Below are 19,688 nucleotides of genomic sequence, written 5' to 3'. Positions count from 1 at the left end.
TTTTTGTTGCATTCACACATTGTCATTGCAAAAAAAAATCTGTATACAAACATAGTCCTTTGTAGCTTCGCTTTTGGATCACGTACATGTAAATGCCTGGAAGACATATGAACACATTCATTGTGGGCCAGCGGAAAGGAATCCACTCTGATAAGTAGGTGCCCGTCAGCTCCCCGGGGTCCACTTTATTGTTCCCGCTGCTTGTTACACCTTATGTTTCCATATGAGCTCACCAGTGAATCATCAGAAAAGTCCTTCCATATTCCATGGATTAGGCTGTTTTATAAACACATGCTAAGTATCCTCTCCAGTCACAGTTTCATTTCTAGCACTGTCTTCAGTTTAAAGCAGATTCCCAAGTTACTTGTCTTGGAGTTCACTGAGACACAGCCACTTGCGACATGTTACCCATTGGCTGGATCGCGTTTATCGCATGTGCTTGAGAATATAAGCCCACAGACATATCCGCTGGGCTTACTGATCCAGAGTCACTTTGCACAGAACCCATGCTTCCATCAAACTGTCCTATTTTCTTGATCAGTTTCCTTTCCTTGGCTCGTCGGTTCTGGAACCATATTTTAACCTAGAATTATGGGATTCAAGATATATATATCAAAACAGTTTTGAAAATATTGAACTAAAATGGGCAAAAATAACAGACATTCAAACGTAACAGATAAACATATGTATGAAATTCTAACGTTAATATATATATATATATATATATATAAAATTTAAGTAATTTATATGAAATGGTATAACACAGAAGGATACCTTATTTAACACTGGTATTTGCATTCGATTTGCCCCCGAGTGTATCTATACGTATCCACGTACCTGTCTGTCTGAAAGTCCCAGACTTAGTGCAATTTCAGACTTTCTTCGTATAGTGATATATCTGTTGGAGAGGAATTCTTTCTCTAGCTCGAGTCTCTGATGGTCAGTGTATACCACCCTGTATTTCTCCTTCGTCCTGGTCTTACCTGATAATCAAAAACACATTAAAGTTCATGTTCTGCATAATTGTTCTCAGCTATTTCAAATCAGATTTAACATAAATATTCATTAATGTCTAGGACTTGCACTAAATTTATGAATGTATTTTGTTTATACAGGCACAATAAACGAAACAATATAATATCTCCCGCACTTTGGATGCTTGTATTGTTATTGCCCTGTGTAGCACCAGCAGTTTTACTTCATGCATATGGGGTGGGTGGGGGTCTCAGTGGGGTCAGGTAATGTGATGTCACTTCACACATATAGCATCACCTGCAAGCGGAAGTGCTTTCCGACAGCTGCCTGACAGAGGTAAGTTGTGCTTGTGTTGTATGTGGCTAGGAGTGATATATGTGTGGCTAAGAGTAATGTTTGGCTCAAAATACTGTTTTTGTTATTATGGGGGCATGTAGGTTTGGGGTGGCCAGTGGCTGAGTTTTTAACTTTGTGTCAGAGTCGTTGAGCGGGGCTGAGAGTGTATCTGTGGACTGTTATTGCATTTTATTTCACCAACTAACTAAATATTTCACAGCATTTTGTATTCATAAGGTAAATGAGCTTGTTTTGATTTATTTGAGTCTCACTTCGAGATGTGTTCAGCAAACAGTGAGTTCTGTTGAGATGAAACAGTGACAAATCTAGTATATTATTCTGTCAGAAGGGCCCAGCTGGTTTTGCATATCAAGTCAGTAAATGGGTTAGAATTCTTCAAATATTTAACTACGCTATACACAAGACCAGGTCCAGCTTTATTGTACGAGAGACTTACAAGCTTTTACAATGTCTACTGAAATTGGTGAGACTAAATGTTTAAACCCACTGTTTAGTGAACACTTTTGAAATTAAAGTGATTGTCTCAAAGATAAACATGTCCGTCTGAAGAAGATTTACACAAATCAATAGAGCATGATTCTTGTTTAATTTGTGTTAAACAACCTAATATTTTTATTTGTGTAAAAAAAATCTTAGTTTTTTGGATGGTAAAGTGAATAAAAATCTGAATAAGCTTGCATTCAGTTATTGTAAATAATTGTATATATTAAAGCACTGTTGGGCAGTTTTCACCAGTAGTCACGTTGAATGCACTGTTCTTTACAATAAGAAAGTCCTTCTCGTATGGCATGTAAGGTATGCTGGCTTATAGCTACTGCAAACGGTGTATACGGCATACAGTACTTGTCCTACCAGAATACCTTCCTAAATTGGTTGCCTCATTTTGTTCCCAGGAACTGTTTTTGGACAAACTGTAAGACAAATATGCTTGGAGAGTTTTTTTTTCTCCCCTTGATGTATTAACACGGAGCACAAGAGGTACAAAGGAGTTACAAGGAGATCTTATCACAAACCCCTTTCTCATTCAGGAACACAAACCAATTGGTTTGGTATGTACAAGCCCTAAACAAATGTAAGACTTCCTTTCATCTTCAGAGGAAGGGAATAAGTGAAAAATAAAGAAGCCGTCATGCCATGTGACCCTATATACATTAAACTACATGTTAACTGTATGTGTGTTTCTCTGGAAATTGTCACATTCTGATATTTTAACACATGGGCGATTAAATACACTTCATAGACCACATAGAAATGCGAATTAATCAATGATAATTCAAAACAATGATGTCATTTCATGTATGGGTAAAGTTTAAAGCCAACACAGAGTGTGAAAACTAACGCCAAAATATTCAGCGATAACACGGCAAAGCAGTCAATTTGTGACTGCGTAATTCATTTTTATTGACATATTTACAAGCTGTTAAATAAGACGTTTATTGGCTTCAGCTTCTAGTAAAGTTGTATTACACAAACAGCTGATCGACCAGTCTTTAATATGGTATTATTTTAAAGCTAGCTGGACAGATGCTTGGCAACTTGCTCAACAGGCTTGGCAATGATAACTGGTAAAAATCTCAAGACATCAATTCAAATATTTTATGGCCCCTGGTGGATGGGCAGGTTTCTATTGTAGAAGTCGCTAGCTTTCACATTTAAAAATGCCGAGACTCCTTACTGTTTGCAGTAATTCAAGCCGTATAGGGCTGTGCCATTGTTTTCAATGAGAATACCATACATCACAAACAGACTCGGTGCTCACACCTCTCTGACACTTAAAGGTTTAAACAAAACATTAAAAAGATGGGGTGGATTGCCCAAAGTCTTCAGAAATAACATGACCATGAAAACGAGAGTGTGGTTTCTGAAGACAGTAAGCTGAGCACAAAGCCTTTTATTTGGTGCGGAGTTTGCCACTCATTTGGGAAATAGTAGTGGACAATCAAACACGTGAAAGTCAAAGAAGTTAAAATAGTGGGAAAAAAATGACTTTTAACGGCATGAAAATATAAAAAAAACACAAAGAGTGCAACCACAGTACCAAATCTAATCATTTCTGTGCACGCATCCATTCTTTTCTGTTCTTATTGGTATTGGTATTTTTTTATTTGTAATTGACGGCATGTTATTCTCAAGAGCTGCTAATCTATTATATCATGAGAATTGTGATCTTCCCTAACAAAAACTCCGAATGAACAGTGCCATGGAAGATGTGCGCCATGGCATCTGCTGGCGCTCTATTAATAAATGTAATGAGATGTCATATAATATGATCTGCACAAATACATTCACATTGTTATGCCTGCTGGACAAAAAACTACTAGGCCATTTATGACGGGTCAATTGGATGGCGTAACAACTGCTTATTAAGTGCTCCTTGTTTGCACGGAAGTATTGATCATTTTAATGGTCGGGAGTTTTAATAGGCCAAGGAAATTTGAAACGCTACGATGCAGATTTTCATGAGAACGTCGCTGATAAATGTATATAAAATGTAATTTATCCAGAGCCAACAATGTAAGCAGCATTTTTCAAAGTTCAGGATTAAGTGGGTAAAGTACAGACTATGGCGTAATAAAAGAAGTTAAAGCCAAAGCCCAAACTGAATGGATGGACAGTCCATAGAATTTACAATATAGAATGAAGTTAATACACCAAATATTTAAACAGGATTGCAATGGTATCTCTTGTTTTCAATAAGCAGTGCAGTGGACGCGTGTAGAAGTTTCATTAGTTTGTATATTTGGATTGTTTAAATATAAGCGCAAATTGTAATCTGAACTCACCTGTCGCTTCCTATAAAATGTATGATATTAGGTGTAATTAAATGTCTTTATGCTGATGATCTTTGATTTTTTTATGTAATTCTGGGCAGTCTATGAACCAAGAACCCTAAATATACACTTAAATTCAAAAAGCAAATTCACAGTAAGTATAAGAGCTACAAACATTCTGTAGTTTGGTACATGTAGAACACTCAAACACATTTCACAAGAGCTTGCTCCAAATACTTTACTTAAATATAATTATACTTGTTATATTATTTTTTTCTATATTCTGAGCCAATGAAAAAACTATGATGCAGATTGATGCAGCTGTGTATATATATATCACTGTAAAATGAATTGTAAAAAGTTTAAGACTTAACATGTTCTTAGCTCCTTGTATTTGAGCGTTAGCACAAGTATAATTTAGATAATATATAAACAATGTACAGTTAACTGATGAGGGTCACATACATTAAATACAAGGAATTTATATATATATTTATATATATTCAGTGCGACAGGCGGTTGTACGTTTCCCCTAACATTTAAAAGCCCTTTATGGTATCATTTTGAATATTTAACAAATAAAATTTTAAAAAAAGCATGCATACTGTGTAACTTTAAGGTATAAATAGGCAATATTTGGTTAACTTAAAAAATAAATGAATAAGCTTACCCGTCGGGTTTGTGAGAGCCGTTTTCTTCATCCAGTCATAGGACTGGTGTCTTTGATTGTTAGAAGGTGTTTGAACTATATTTATTGAATCATGAGGCATGGCACCTTGTCCGGGGTGCCGCATGGTACTATAGTCCGGAGATTCATACATCATCTGCCCATTACAGATTCCAGATACTGCTGGTGAACATGTGGTAGAGGGTCCAGGGCCATAACCATTCATTTCTTCTCTTGGATACCCATAAGGCGCTCCCCAAACCCCTGAACAATGCCCCGGATTATCCATAGTCTGTGCGCCGTGGTATCCCATGTAGTCCGAGTAGGCTGCGCCGGGTGGGAAATCCTGCATTGGCAGACTGCTGTTAGGGTACTTCCTAGATCCCGTATACATGTTGTTTTCTTGATCCTCAAAGTAACTTACGTACATTGTCGGTATAGCCTCAGAACATATGGCTTGTTAAGACATCATTTTATAGCAAACGTTACCAGGATAGATCTTTTCTTCGGTTTAGTCGTCTTGTAAGTCTTACCTGACTTTTGTAAAATATGAAATTTCAAACCCTGTTGACCTGCTGTCTTTTCCAATGAAAGGTCTTGTGAAGCTTGGCTCCAAGCGACATTTGCATAGGAATGGAAGTTAAGTATGCAGTCTACTCCACCTTGCTTTTGCTTCTAGTGCTTCCTTTTCCACAGCTGTTTAGACATCCTAGTCTCAAGTCCCCTCCCTGAAAGCAATTTAATTTACGACAGGGTAGGGTTAAACACCACTTTCGATATGAATCCTTGGATATTTTGAGGCAAAAATGTATGCTGTTGGCCTACAAAACAATACCTTTGTAACAAATATAGTTGTTTCTTTTCTATTGTACATCCAATAAAAACATTTAATTTGTGTTAGTAGAAAAACCTTTAAATTTGAGTAGCATTTTATTGATTATAAGCGCTTTTTCATAAATTACAATGGAAACACATACGTATTTGATGCAACTCAACACATTTAGACTCCCTTTATCCCTGCTTTACCGTTTATATTTATAGAAAGGGTCATGCCAGCTTACTAAGATAACTGTTCTTTTATAATAAACATTCTTACCATTGTTAGTGTGAAACGCTCTGCTGAGCTGCCTGGTTACTTCTTTTTGTTCCCCTACATCAACATTGGGGCTAATAGGCCGAGGCCATGAATATTATATTTTATTTAAGGAGCACCAGCAGATTCTGTAGCGCTATTACAAAAAGAGATTATCGTGCATATACTGGTACAGGTGGAGAAGGGGGCCCTGCCCTCGTGACCTTAAATCCTGAACCTTGTGGCTGGGGGATGCAAGCCCCATGCCTGCAATAGACGAGGAAAGGCAAGCCGCTGAATGTAAACGGGTCAGGTATTTAAGTAAAACCCTGCTGTTTTTACTGAAATAAGTGTGCCAGTGACAAACACGACTATACCAATTCCAAAAAAACAATAAGGCTACCATGACAACCCCTCACTTATGTAATAACTTCATTTATGTGAACATCAAAATACTATACTATAAGCCACCAGGTTTGTTGTTGCGGTTTTTGTTTTTAATAACTAACTGCTAAAGTAAATATCTTTTTTTATTATTTTCCCCTAAGAGACAAAACAAAACAGACCAACAATATGTGGCAATTGAAGAGTTAAAATATACAGGTCTCCATTTCACCTATCACTGACAATAGTTAATCATATTTATATATATATCCTATATGGTGATTATAAGAAAATAACCATGCTATGTCACAGCGAATCCACAAACAGAAACGGAAAGTAAAACAACGCTATTGGACCAAATAAAAAAGATCGATATTGTAGCAGGGTGGGGGAGAGACCGAATAAAAGGGAATTGATGTTTATACCCGCTAACGAAAAATGCCGTCCTATGCCCGTTTCACTCGCAAACTGTTAGCTTCATCAATGGAATTGTTTAGCATTAAGAGAAAATTTGTGACCCTCTTAATGGGGATGAGTGTTGTTACATCAATGAATTAAGTACTTGCCAATTATTTGTAAAGCAACACTGTAAAATAGGTGTAAATGATAATGATGTCTACAAGTCTTGCGTATATATTCCCATGCTGAGCTCTGTCCGTGTTGACACACTCCTATGTTCCCTGCGGCTCAAGCCATGAAGGTGCTTGTGCATCTGAATGGCCTTCTCGGGGACCTCATGAAATCACCTGAATTATGCGGTATTAAGAATAGTACAGTGTGAGGAAGAAGTGGGAATCTGGAACCAATTCTTAAAACGGGGTAAACATAACACATTTTATTTCTTTATTTTGGGTAAACGGTATTTCCTGGTATTATAAATTGCAATTTATGAGTCAATTTGGTAAGCAAGTGCTTGGAACCAGAACCTATGCGTATGCCTACTTTGACATTTGTTGATAACTTGCACGCGGTGGGCAATCAGAAAACCAGCAGATATTCTCTTTTAGAAAATAAAGGTTGACGAGGTGCTCAGCACGGTCCGCGGTATCCGCTCTCAATGTCCACGTTTCCATGTTTAGTTGATTACGTGCACGCTACATTGTTCAGTACATGTAAAATCATGATATTCTTTGCATGACCCATGAAAAAATTATCCCTATCCCATGAATACAAAGATGTTATCAACATGACACTGCACAAGGGTCATTGACAAAATGAATACACCAAAGGAAAGAATGGGTCAGTTTACTATGAGGCTCTTGTCCTTGTCTGAATACACATAATATAGATACCATCTGCTTAGAAAGTGCCATTTTTTAAAGAGCTAGTAAAACAGTTGGATGTGAGCATTGTTCTAGTTGCATGAATCTACTCCCTTTTTATTCTCAAAACTATATTTGTTTTAGTAGACTTGCTACACAATATATCTTTCATTTAACTGATGTATTTTTAGCCTTTAGGTTCTCCCTGGCATCATGATAAGCAGTTGGATCAAGTAAAAGACCAAATATGCCGGTGACTTTCCAGTTGGATAAAGTCCAGTTTGTGGCTTCTTTTATTGTAATTCAGTTTTGCCAGAGGAGTTTAGCTGTTGGATACCTCATGGCGTTCTTTTCTGTATTTCTGTACAGTATAGACGAGGATATGGGGACTCGTTTGTCCTATAAAATACATCATAACACCAATATCTACTGTAACATTTGTATTACATGCACATCTTTATTACATTTACAGCAGTATTCCGTTAACACTCTGTGCATTTGATGAGAGGCGTATTCAAATCTTAGTAATAAAATGCAGATGAGGATTTCCTCTGCTCTCTTCCCTTCTTCCTAAAATCATTTGTTTAAACTTGTTGCACCTGCTAGGGCACAAAAAGACAAAAACTGGCAATTAACAAGTCTGAATGGGGCTAAGTGGTTAAAAGCCATCTTCCCTGATGGCTAATTCATGCATACTTCTGTTTATTGCACTAGCAAGGAACCTTTGTGGAAATATCTCCTAAACGGAACTTATTGAGTTATTTAAAAGGATTGCATGGGGCAACCTATTTATAAACGCTGTGTTCTTTATGTCTCCTTGTCTATATAAAGTGCCATATCAAGAGCATAAACACACACGGCTCATGAAATATAGAGTGGTAAACCTGCTGTAGTCTATGTTGTAAAGCTGACTTTGCCCCGGACGCGATCAGAATAGTTGACATTTTATGAAAGAGGCAGCTATCGTCAGATATTTTTCTGCAGGTATCAGTGAAACAAATTTCATTTCACACATCCTAATAGAAACACAAAAACTTTCTCGAGAACTGTGGTAGGCATAAAACAAATAATATGCCTGTTCCTATACAAGCATCCTAGGGGTATGATTAGATAGATAGATAGATAGATAGATAGATAGATAGATAGATAGATAGATAGATAGTACTGTAACTGTACTCGTACTCAGCTTCTTAACTTGTAACATGTATGTTTTATATACTGAAGCCTATGGGCATCCCTACTAAGAAAATGAGGTTGGGTGTTCTTTAATGCTTTGTTTTGTTGTGCTGGCTCTACCAGAGAAGAAAATTGTAACCTTTCCCAATATCACAAACGTTTTAAGTTTGTGAACCAAAGCTCAACACTGTATAACTCACTCGGAAATCGGAGCATATGAACATGTTTAAATGTTCACACTATACACAATAAATACAATTGTTTTATTTCCATTTATATATGATTGGTTCGTTATTATTACATCAATGAATTTAATAAAAAAAACCTACGCTGCACTGCGATGGCAAAAGTATTCATTAGAAATAATAACGAACACCACTGTTATCATCAAATTGATCTTAAAAGTCATAAATGTAATGCCTAGTCTCTCTTTTTTAACCTTAGGCTAAATTCCATAGTCCAAACGCTTATGACACTAAGAAACTGGTAGAGTTTAACCCCTTTTCACTTCAACTACGTGGTTTGTCTTTCTGGAACCTCCCTGGAAATACTTGTACAGTTTTACATTTGCAGATAAGATATCGGTCTGATATAATTACATTGTTTACATGCATACATTGTTTAGGTGCAAGGTTTTCATTGCCAGTATTTCTTCATACATCAGAAGCACTGTATATTTAGATCCAAAATGTAAAGAATACCCTGAAAAGCTCATAAACTCAGATTCTGGGGTGCTGCTGAAATGACCAATATGTACAGAATTTCATCAGCACCCTGAATTAATATGCTTTTTACTTTGTGCATCCTTTTTGGTATTTGTGAGTATATTTACAAGTTCCGACCAGACATTAGGGTTACTTACACCACCTACCACATAGCTGCCTCATTAATGGTCTCCAGAGAGGGCTTTAAATTGTAGGAGAGACTCGGTAGGTTAAAAAGCAGTGCAAACCCACGTATTCAGCTCCATTTCAGGATAAGATAGGACTCGCCAAAATTGGGGTACTTTGACGCCGTGCCGGGCAAAGTGACTAAAGTTCTTGCCTGTACTGAGTTCCAATTTTAAAGTAATAACAGAAAGTGTAGAATCAGAACCCCTTTATATCAAAAGGAAGAAGTGTTCATATTACCAAATCATTCACAAAGCAAAGTCATTTCCAGTATTTTTCACTGCATAATAAGTTTTACATTCGCCCTTTACTGCGTTTAGAGCCATTTTAAGCATTATAACATTGCGTCGTTTCTTTTTTTTTTTTTACTGTGTCACTCACTGAATAGGTATCTTTAAAATAGTGTAGAGTCGTAGAAAGATCAATGAGTATCTCTTTGGTTACTACACTTTGTAACCATCTGAAGATATAGATATCATGGCAAGATAAGAGTTATTGACAGTATCTACCTGCTTATCTTACACATTAGCACATCAAACAGTCCCACTTTGAAGTTCCACCTCTGTCCCTTTTATTTATTAAGACATTTTTTATTCATTGCTTTAGTTAAAGGCAACAGGACTAGGTGGTTCTAGCAACTAGTGGCTATCGACGACTATCTTGAACCAAAAGAAAAAGTTTATAGATCTAGCAAGTGACTTGGTTTAAATGCTTGCTTGGGGAGTTGCATTTAGTTAATAATAATAATGCTGCAATTGGTTGATATGCATCCATTGTTCGGATCAAAGGAGCAAAGTAAATGTTTAATTTATATTTAATTGACACCTCTATCTTCCTTATGTAGTTATATATTACCATTCCCTTTACTGAGGGTCTGTTAGGCGTAGAACATACTTGAACCCAGACAGAGGGAGGTGCAGTGTTATAAGCTGGATCAGCGGGGACAGAGCAGATTTAGCATGGAACCTTTCATCAGAATAGATGAGCTCTCAAACCTCTGGTTGCATTTCTATAGAGCTTTTGTGCACCACTTAACGGACACCTTCACAACATCGCCAAATGAAGTTATCAAAATACCTATAGCGTATCCTTTTTGTTTTAGTTTAGAAGTAGTGGACTATTTTACTTCCGGGGAGTTGGAGTCTGGAAATCAATCAATTTTTCTGACCTAAGTAACACCTTCATAGGTCACAAATAATACTGCAAAGCAGTACGGGAAGTCAGTATTGCCGCTACTGTCTTGATAGACGTATAAGGTGGGTTTCTAACACATGCTTTGCTTTGTGCTTACACTTTGGCGGCAGGCTGGATTCACACAGCCGCATACTACAAAACACCTTTTGATGGGATCTGCCACATGAGCAGCAACAAAGATATGTGGAGGGCATTTGGCCGGTTTGTCCCAAGACCAGTCTGTGTCTGGTTGCAAACTATGTCATGTGATGCAACAAGGCTTAGGACATAATCGGACTCACCAACATTGGCAATACAAACACAACTGACAAATTATTTAGGCAATTGATGTCAGCAAGGGACAGGAAGCTCATGCTGTGTCATCACATGAAGATCAGGTTCACAGTGGATACCAACAAAGCCTCATTGGTCATTCCTGGCTCCAGAATCAGAATGCTTCCTTTCACTGAAAGAATGCTAAGGGCTAAAATCCAGCACAATTTCCAGTATACATTTACACAGTACTGAGCCCACTATGGGGTACCCAACTTAAAAGTGATTTACCTGAACTTACAAATAGCTTGAGGGATATTTACCAGAGTAAGGCCCTAACAAACATTATTACGCAGGGCATTGTATTAAAAGGGTAGTAGGATATTTTCATATGTTTCTTAAACCATAAGAGAGAAACTGATATACAAATATAATCGGTAAGTGTCCTACTGGCATCCATCAAAACCAGATTTGTTCATCAGACTTCTTTATAGTAAAGCGTGATTTGTCACGCCAGAGAACACTTTCCTCCGCTCCAGATTCCAGGGCCGATGTGCTTTACACCACTCCAGCCGATGCTTGGCTTTGGGCATAGTGGTCTTCGGATAGTGTGCAGCCGCTCGCCTATGGAAACCATTTCATGAAGCTCCCGATGCACAGTGTTTGTGCTGATCTTGCTTCCAGAGGCTGTTTCGAACTCTGTAGTAAGTGATGCAGCACAGGACAGGCACTCTATGAGTGTGCATGGTCTACCACAATGTGGTTGAGCTGTTGTGGCTCCTAGATTACTGTGGACCGGGGCAGATCTAGCTGCCTATATGCTTGATTTTATATACCTTTTAGCAATGGGTTTGGCTGAAACACCTCAACTCAAATAATTGTGAGGGGTGTCCGCATACCTCTGGTTGTATAGTGTGCCAGGAGCTGTATCCTAATAGATGATATATATTTGTTAGATATTTATTAAATATCCACCTAGGCTATCCCCCGTTTGTAGTCTTATATAAAAAGTGTTATTTTTTTCTTTATAAAATAGGAAAATCTTATTTCTGCTTTTGTCGGAGCAATCCACGGGATATTAACATTTTCTTATTGTTTAACATTGTGCAAATACAGCTTTGATTTGCACAATATTTACATACATCATCTTTATTAAGGATACTCAAAATAACAGTTTAATTTCATTAACATAGAAACTCAGCTACCAAACCAAACAAAAAAGTATTACATTTAAAGCGATCCAATTTAAGATAGCTAAATATAGAATTTGGGTTTTATAACATCATCATGATTTACATAGCTTTCTTACAGTTGTAATAATTGAGAACCTTATAGAATATTGTTAAACATATTATACAGATTGTTTGTATTGAGAATTCGTAGGTAATCCAGATTTATTAATTATCTGTGCATTCAAAAAGTGTTCTTCCCAAACCCATAAATTGAGTTACCTGTATTTGTATTTTTTGTTCTCAAATAAATTGTGTCATGCATGAGCATTTATATAATATGTATATAATATATAAGGACTGAAAATTATTGTTGTATGATGTGTTTATATTTAGAAAAAAAATAAAGTATGATGTACAATATTCAATTTAACTCTTTGTGTGTTTTCCTGGCACAATAGAAAATATATTGCTTAACTGTATCAACAACCGATCCTAAATCTCTTGCTAGTCTCTTTTTGCACATGACTCCTTACAGCACATGTATGTATCTGACCACATAGTTGATTTTGTGCGCTGCCACTGTTGGAGAACCAAGGTAAACTCTTACTTTACTTTCATAAAATAACAGGCTTGGAACTGATTAAATGTATACCTCGTTACACATTCACTTTCAATAGCTAGAGTTCCATAGAAAGGTTAAATATTTTTTTCTACTTTTTGGTCCTTTCATATTGCATAAGTGGCTTAGTGATAAAAACTATTTAGAACTGACCCTGGCGGCTACAGATGTTTTGCATCTTGTATTATAAAATGTAACACAAAAAAGAATAACTGCGGATACCCATGCAATTCTGTGTCAGATTGGCGCATGTCAGCTATATCTTGATTTATAGAAAAACTGCCATAGACTAACATGGTTTTATATCTCTACAGATTTATGCACATTCATTTGTCAACAGACTATTATTACGTGTGGCGGTAACCTTTTATTCTATAGTCTGTGGTTTTGTAGTACAATTTTTGGTGATAAATACATATAATATCAACACGGTGTGTAAAGTTCTCCAAAACAAAGGTTACAACTTCTTTTTCAGGATACACAGCCTTCTGTGAGCTACTGCTATTTATACTAACTCAACTTTTACCAGGTTATCAGATGTCTTTTCTTGGAGCTAGATCAGTAATATCAGCCTGAAACACACCCTTTTTTATATTACTTTAATTGGTATCATAATATATCCTGACTTGCTTTTCATTTCTAACAAGTCTTCCTATATCATATTTTGCTACCTCCTTTTGTCAAAATGGATAGTCCTTTTCATCCATTAAAATGATCAAGCGTCTTTGTCCTTACATCATTGTTGCTTTCAGAATGAACTGCTCAACATTTAAGTTACCGTTAGTCCACTTCATTCATTTACCTTTTATTTGTGTGAATTCTTATAAGTTCATAAAACCAGTTTCTGTTCTTTCTATATTGCCAAACTCAAAAGAAAGCAGTAGAACTTTCACTTTGCTTCCCTCTACCTGCCCGTCCCTCTTCTTTTCATACAACTAATCTGAAATGAACGTATTAGATGAATGATATAACCAAAGTTTCCACTGATCAATGGATGACCCATTGACCTGTCTGTAGTCAGCAGGGTGTGTGATACTTACCCTTTTGGTCTGGATTAGTGAAAAGTGTGTGCTGAGTGCTAGACAAGGAGGGACCATCTTATATCATTTATACAAATAAAAAATAGTTTTATTAGATAAAGCAATTTGAGAAAGTATGGGCTGCTGTACATATCTCTGTCATTAATAATTTAATTAATTATAAATTGCCAAAATTCCTCAAAGCTGAACTTTAAGGTCTGTGTAAAACATGCAGCTTGAAAAATATGGTGCACATCCTTGGCATCCAAAGAGTTTAAGTAAACTGACTTTGACTTTAGTCCTATAAATGTATTTCATTCTTTTAAGTAACTACCATTTTCTTTGAAGCAACTATAATTTCTACATATATCCTAGAAAAACACAAAACGGACATAATACCAATACATAACATTTGATTTTACCTTAAACACAAAAGAGCAATTTGCATGTGAAGGGGAAGATGTACACAATTAGAGCTTCTTCTGAGTTCATTCAAGTATAAATTGTCTGTGGTCTCTCACACACACACAAACAGGACAGTTAGCCAAAAGCGTTAAAACGGAAATGCATTTCTGTTACATCATGGAATCCGATCATGCCATAAGTAGCATATATTTGCTTTGTGCCGTATTCCTCCCATTCCACTGTTGGTAATGCATCAGACAAGTCTTTCCATGGGATGCATCTCATTTCCATCAGCATCAGCTGCAGATCGTACCGCTTGTTATGGTTTATTGAGGATTTTAGTCTATTTCAATAGTGACCTGATGTAAGATGCCATTGGGCTGCAGACCATTGAGTGCAAGAGGTGGTGGTTGATACAAAGAGCTTGGCATGTCTGTATGTACCACAGAGTCACAGATTGGATTTGGACTGGCCGAACCCGAATCACTTTGCCCAGAACCTGCGCCATCAAACTGATTCATCTTCTTTTTGAAGAGCTTCCTTTCTTTTGCTCTGCGATTCTGGAACCAGATTTTTACCTACAAAAGGAAACCAGAGTCATGAAGTAGCTGATCCTTATCAAATGGTATTTGCGGAGATCTTCCTAAATTATATATTAGGAGACAAGGCAAAGGGCCTTTAGTGGAACAGATATACTCATCCACCTTACATAATGTGCAACTTCTAAAGCCCAAGTTCCACTACTTTTCAAAAATATGATTTGAAATAGAATTAAGATATTTTGAAATATTATATTAATTATACCTGTCTCTCGGAAAGTCTTAAGCTAGCAGCCAGTTCGGTTTTTCTTCTGATTGTGATGTATCTGCTGTAATGAAATTCTTTCTCCAGCTCCAGCCTCTGATGATCAGTATAAACCACACGGTATTTTTCCTTTGTTCTTGTTTTACCTGCAAAAAAAGTTATTGAAGCATTACATCTCAGCTCACATGAGCGACGACATTTACTAGTACATATTGTAGCATTTCTACAGTTTAGCGGAACTGAAGATATTAAACATATTGGAACGTTTCATTTGTTTTACATGTGATACTATGATTTTAGTTTTTTTTTCAGTACTGTAAACATATTTAATGTTAAATAAATATGTATAAAATGGATCTGCTTGTGGGAGGTGCCACTCTTGAATTGTAGACTGAAAAAAAAGAACTCCCCCCCCAAAAAAAATCAAAAACCAAGAAACAAACCTAAACAAAACTGTGAAGATAACAAACAAACAGTACCCACTTGTGGTACTTTACCACAAGGTTTCTATTGCCTTTGATCCTTCCTAATTCTCTTTGATGTGAGCTCGGAATCATACAGAAGAACAAAGATCACTAAATTGGTTCTCCAAATTCTATTGAGGTGCTAATGTAAAGCTAAAAGAAGACAAGGAGCTACAAGGTGATCTTATCAATGAACGACTTGGACAAGCAAGAGCCGTAAAGTATTGCTCACATCCCCTTTCATGTCAGGGGAAGTACAGTGAGACCTATTTGTAGAAAAAAGTAAGGTAACAGTTCCAGAAATACCAGTATAAGGAGAGACAGCAGGGACTGAATCAGACATACTTTACATGCATTCTATTTACACCGTGATTTGTTTGAAGCCATATTTACATGTTTGGGCTTTAGAGACCATCCTTGAAGTGTTTGTAGCAAAACTGCTAAATAATGTCACTGCGGACGCCTAATTGTGGGTATAACATGCATTTATGTCTCTTATGTTTATATGCAATTCTGTAAAGCTTGTTTTTCAAGTTGCATAGTTCTAGTCCATATAATAAGGTGAAAAGCGTACTTCCACTGTAATGTCTTCACTTATCTTAATAAAAAATGAATAATAAATAATAAATAAATAAATAACGTACACTAAATGGTTATGTTAACAATGTTTTTGAAGAAATATTATTATAGCCTCTGCCGGTTTTGCGGCAAGTGGTTACACTTCCATGCTGCTACTGTTGCTTTTGGAATGGAATGGAATTTAGTGCCCACCACAGACAGGGCCACGTAGCACAATACCTACTATAAATGTTCACTTCTACCATTTGTACCCGGAAGTTTAAGATGTCATGTACTACTAATCTTAACATGTTCATGGCTAAAGTGGCTGGCCACGGATGATAGAACTTGCAGCCCACGGCTGATGACATTGAGTGGGGTTGGCTCAGTTACAGTTAATCCAACTAAGGAAACCCTGAGGAGCTAACAGAGTATCAGAAACACCACAAAAAGGTGTTATTTATGTGCGATTCATTTGTTAATTGGTCTTTTTCCTAGTTTATGGCGTAATCCCTTTAATGAGATATTACCTTTTATGCCCTATGTTTGTTTTCAGTGATGATTAAAACAAACAAAAACATCCGCCAACCATTCCCAAGCTCAAACAATGAGTAGCATTTGTGACCAGTAATAATTTCGGTACAAGAAACATGTAATAAGAAAAAAAAAGTCATTTAGCAGAGCGAGATATCGAGCAGTGGTTTGAATTGTAATTAAAGTTAGAGGTATGAACCAACGTTTTATGTTTCCTGTTGTTGTTTTTTTTTTTTTTTTACCAAAAACAACTTCCATCCTGTGGGAAATATCCTTCCAGAAGGGTCAATTGCTTATTGTTTATTTATGACACATTCCCCACGTTGTCAGTACTGTTAGACTCAAGGGTCCTTTTGTATCATTTCCAAAAACCTGTAGGCCCTTTGTGTCCCTCTCTCTATGCCCATTGTAAGGTAGAGCCAATGTAGCAATTCTTCCCATGCACAACCCCCAACTTTATGACTTTTGTCTATAAAAGGTAGATTATTGGAAGAAAGGGCGTGAAATAAATCCCAAATCAAATGAAGTAACTTCAATTGTATTATTACATAAAGATTATAAAAAGGTACCAATAGGACAAGAGACTGCCACACAACTTAGTCCCTCCACAGGAACGAAAGGTGAGGCATTATTGTATATGTTGGTCATAAAAGACAGGGCAAGTGTTCAAAGGCAATAAAAGGGTAAAGTCTTTTTTATTTGCTGTGAAAATCGGCACTCTGTTCCTGCAGTATAACCTCGGGAGAATAGAGGGATATGGAAAGACAAAAGCTGCATATCAAAGCAAAAGGAAAGAGGTGTGAAAAAGCCTGCTACCTCAATATGACAGATAGGCCTTAAAACCACAGACAATGCGGCCAGCGGGGGAAAAAACCGAGACCTCACAACTGGTTTACAAAGACACCGGCATTTGCATTAAAAGAAGAAGTGGTGTTTGACTGTATCCACTGCTTTTAACTATTCAACACGCAAGCCACGCTGCTTAAAATATGGATTCATGCACCCTGTGGGATTATTGGTAAACCCAGTGCAGTGGCACACGTAATGGCGGGAAGAAACCAGAGTATTTCTCAATGGGTTATTTTCATTTAGCTAAATCACATGATAAATAAGGCACATTAGCATTAAGACTTTTCATTCAAATATCATATATATATATATATCATGATGGATCATTTTGGCAAAGTATATCTCACATTGTACGAGAACGAGCTGCATTTCTCCAGAAAATCTTTTTGAAACAAGTATATTCCCATTTATGCAGCGTGACAGCCCGTTTAAAAGACTTCGGGTGTCAACATCACAGTGATGGGATCTATTATTATTTTTTAATTTATATAATGCTATTATTTTCTGTATGCTTTTGCTATCTGAGGTTTCTTACAGAAATATATTACTGTGGAATCTATGAATAATACATCAAAATTCTTTTTAATTTCCGATTTGTTTCATTCAATATAGAGGGTTTGTTTTATTTTCATTTATAAAATATTTTTAGCTTCTACATTATTAATTATAACTCCACACTCATGTTGATACTAGAAATTTTACTTGAATAACTAAATAAAAGCTAATGTTGAATGTATCATTTTCATGATTTATTTATCTAGATATATGATAATAAAGTTCTCAGAATTAAAAGAGAAACCAGTTTTGGGCTATTTCTATGATTATAGATGTAAAAAATACAAATGTAAGGGCAGAGAGAACTCTTCAATGATATGAAACATAATACATTTTGAAAGGGAATGCAGAAACATTTCAGGAGTTGTGCTGGGTATCAAAAGTATGAAAACTTAAAACAGTAGCCTTTAACAGGGGAAGGTTCTAGGTAATTAAACATGTCTTGAAATGGAGGTAGAAGAAGCATAGGATTAATAAACTAAGCACCTCTAATATAAAGAAGAACCAGGCATTGTAGAAGAGGTTGCATTGGCCAATTGTATTTTAGTTTATGTCACGGTTAATATCTGTAAATGTACATGTTCAATATGAATGATAGATCATTTCACACAAGTCTGAAAAACATTTAGAATTACATGTTTTTGTGTTTGTCACTGAGAAGAAAAATGTTTGACAGTTTTGGTCTGTAAGGTATAATGATGGACAAAGTAATTAACAAACAAAATATATATTTTTAAGAAATTCATAGTTAGGTATGCATCTGGAAATAATGTTGTGGCCCTCATTTCACGTACCTGTAGAGGTAGATTGAACAGTTTTCCTCATCCAGTCAAAGGAATTTTGGCTTTGACTAATAGGTGAAATGGCAGTGGTGTGATTTGAATCCACTGAATGTAAAATCCCAGATCCAGCAGGATGTGGAGAATTGTAGCCAGGAGAGCTATAAGCATATTGGGTAGGTGATAAATCAGAGGATTGTACAGCACATGGGTTGGATGGTGGAGCAGAGTAAGAATTCCAGTCCTCTCGAGGTGATCCATACTGAGACCCCCAAACTCCACAAGACTGTCCTTGGTTTTCCATGTTCGGCACATGGTGATAAGCCACATAATTGAAATATGATTGACTTGGTGCATAATTCTGTCCAGTATGGTTGTTGTTGGATCTCACAGAAAGTGGATACATGCTAGCTTCTTTATGTGCAGTGTAGCGGCCACATGAGATATTCATTATGGAGCCAGTCCTTCAGCGAACATCTTCTTCTCAGTGAAGACAACCTCTCCTTCTTTCACCCTATCTGAGACTGGGCATATAAATGACCCCTGCTAGCCTTGGTGTCTCTTTGCTTCACATTACTAACAATGGTGTGACAAGGTGCTGGCAGTAACAGTTTACTAAGGCCCTGTATGATGTCAGAGATAACTGCCTGCCCCCCAAATACATTTGCATTCAAATGAAAGGCTGGACATCCCAGTATCATCACCTTGTTGCTACTTTCAGTGCTTCCTTTTTGTCCGGAGCCTAAATGTAAACTTTCCCACATCTTCCATTAGACTACTGTTTTACTGTATCCTGAGCAAAACCAGACCAATTTCTTTATGTTGCGTCTGCCACAAAATTATTCTCCCCCCCAAAACATTCATTACCATTAACTTGAATAAACCTTAATTTGGCATCAATAGATGTGACTTGTAGCTTTACCCCTAAGC

General features: G+C 36.7%; 2 protein-coding genes across 2 annotated transcripts; both read right to left on the bottom strand.

Annotated features, from left to right (window-relative positions):
• LOC128503124 (homeobox protein CDX-4-like) lies at positions 1-5,436 on the bottom strand. The gene is made up of 3 exons (XM_053473145.1): positions 4,774-5,436; positions 838-983; positions 1-583 (listed from the first exon to the last, which is right to left on the bottom strand). The coding sequence occupies exons 1-3, from the start codon at positions 5,198-5,200 to the stop codon at positions 377-379; spliced, it is 780 nt and encodes a 259-aa protein (XP_053329120.1). The 5' UTR covers positions 5,201-5,436; the 3' UTR covers positions 1-376.
• A 9,117-nt stretch (positions 5,437-14,553) lies between these two features.
• LOC128503840 (homeobox protein CHOX-CAD-like) lies at positions 14,554-19,209 on the bottom strand. The gene is made up of 3 exons (XM_053474034.1): positions 18,774-19,209; positions 15,020-15,165; positions 14,554-14,793 (listed from the first exon to the last, which is right to left on the bottom strand). The coding sequence occupies exons 1-3, from the start codon at positions 19,207-19,209 to the stop codon at positions 14,554-14,556; spliced, it is 822 nt and encodes a 273-aa protein (XP_053330009.1).
• Between the last annotated feature and the right edge of the window lie 479 nt (positions 19,210-19,688).

This window comes from Spea bombifrons, chromosome 8 (genome assembly GCF_027358695.1).
Source record: "Spea bombifrons isolate aSpeBom1 chromosome 8, aSpeBom1.2.pri, whole genome shotgun sequence".
Classification (NCBI taxonomy): domain Eukaryota; kingdom Metazoa; phylum Chordata; class Amphibia; order Anura; family Pelobatidae; genus Spea; species Spea bombifrons.
The sequence above is the reverse complement of the archived record's forward strand: the minus strand, read 5'-3'. Positions and strand labels throughout refer to the sequence as shown.

Coding starts and splice junctions, on each gene's coding strand:
- LOC128503124 (XM_053473145.1), bottom strand. CDS start 5,200: ATGTACGTAAGTTACTTTGAGGATCAAGAAAACAACATGTATACGGGA. Junction 984..4,773: donor GGCTCTCACAAACCCGACGG/GTAAGCTTATTC, acceptor TTTGATTATCAG/GTAAGACCAGGACGAAGGAG. Junction 584..837: donor TGGGACTTTCAGACAGACAG/GTACGTGGATAC, acceptor CCATAATTCTAG/GTTAAAATATGGTTCCAGAA.
- LOC128503840 (XM_053474034.1), bottom strand. CDS start 19,209: ATGAATATCTCATGTGGCCGCTACACTGCACATAAAGAAGCTAGCATG. Junction 15,166..18,773: donor TGTTCAATCTACCTCTACAG/GTACGTGAAATG, acceptor CTTTTTTTGCAG/GTAAAACAAGAACAAAGGAA. Junction 14,794..15,019: donor TAAGACTTTCCGAGAGACAG/GTATAATTAATA, acceptor TTCCTTTTGTAG/GTAAAAATCTGGTTCCAGAA.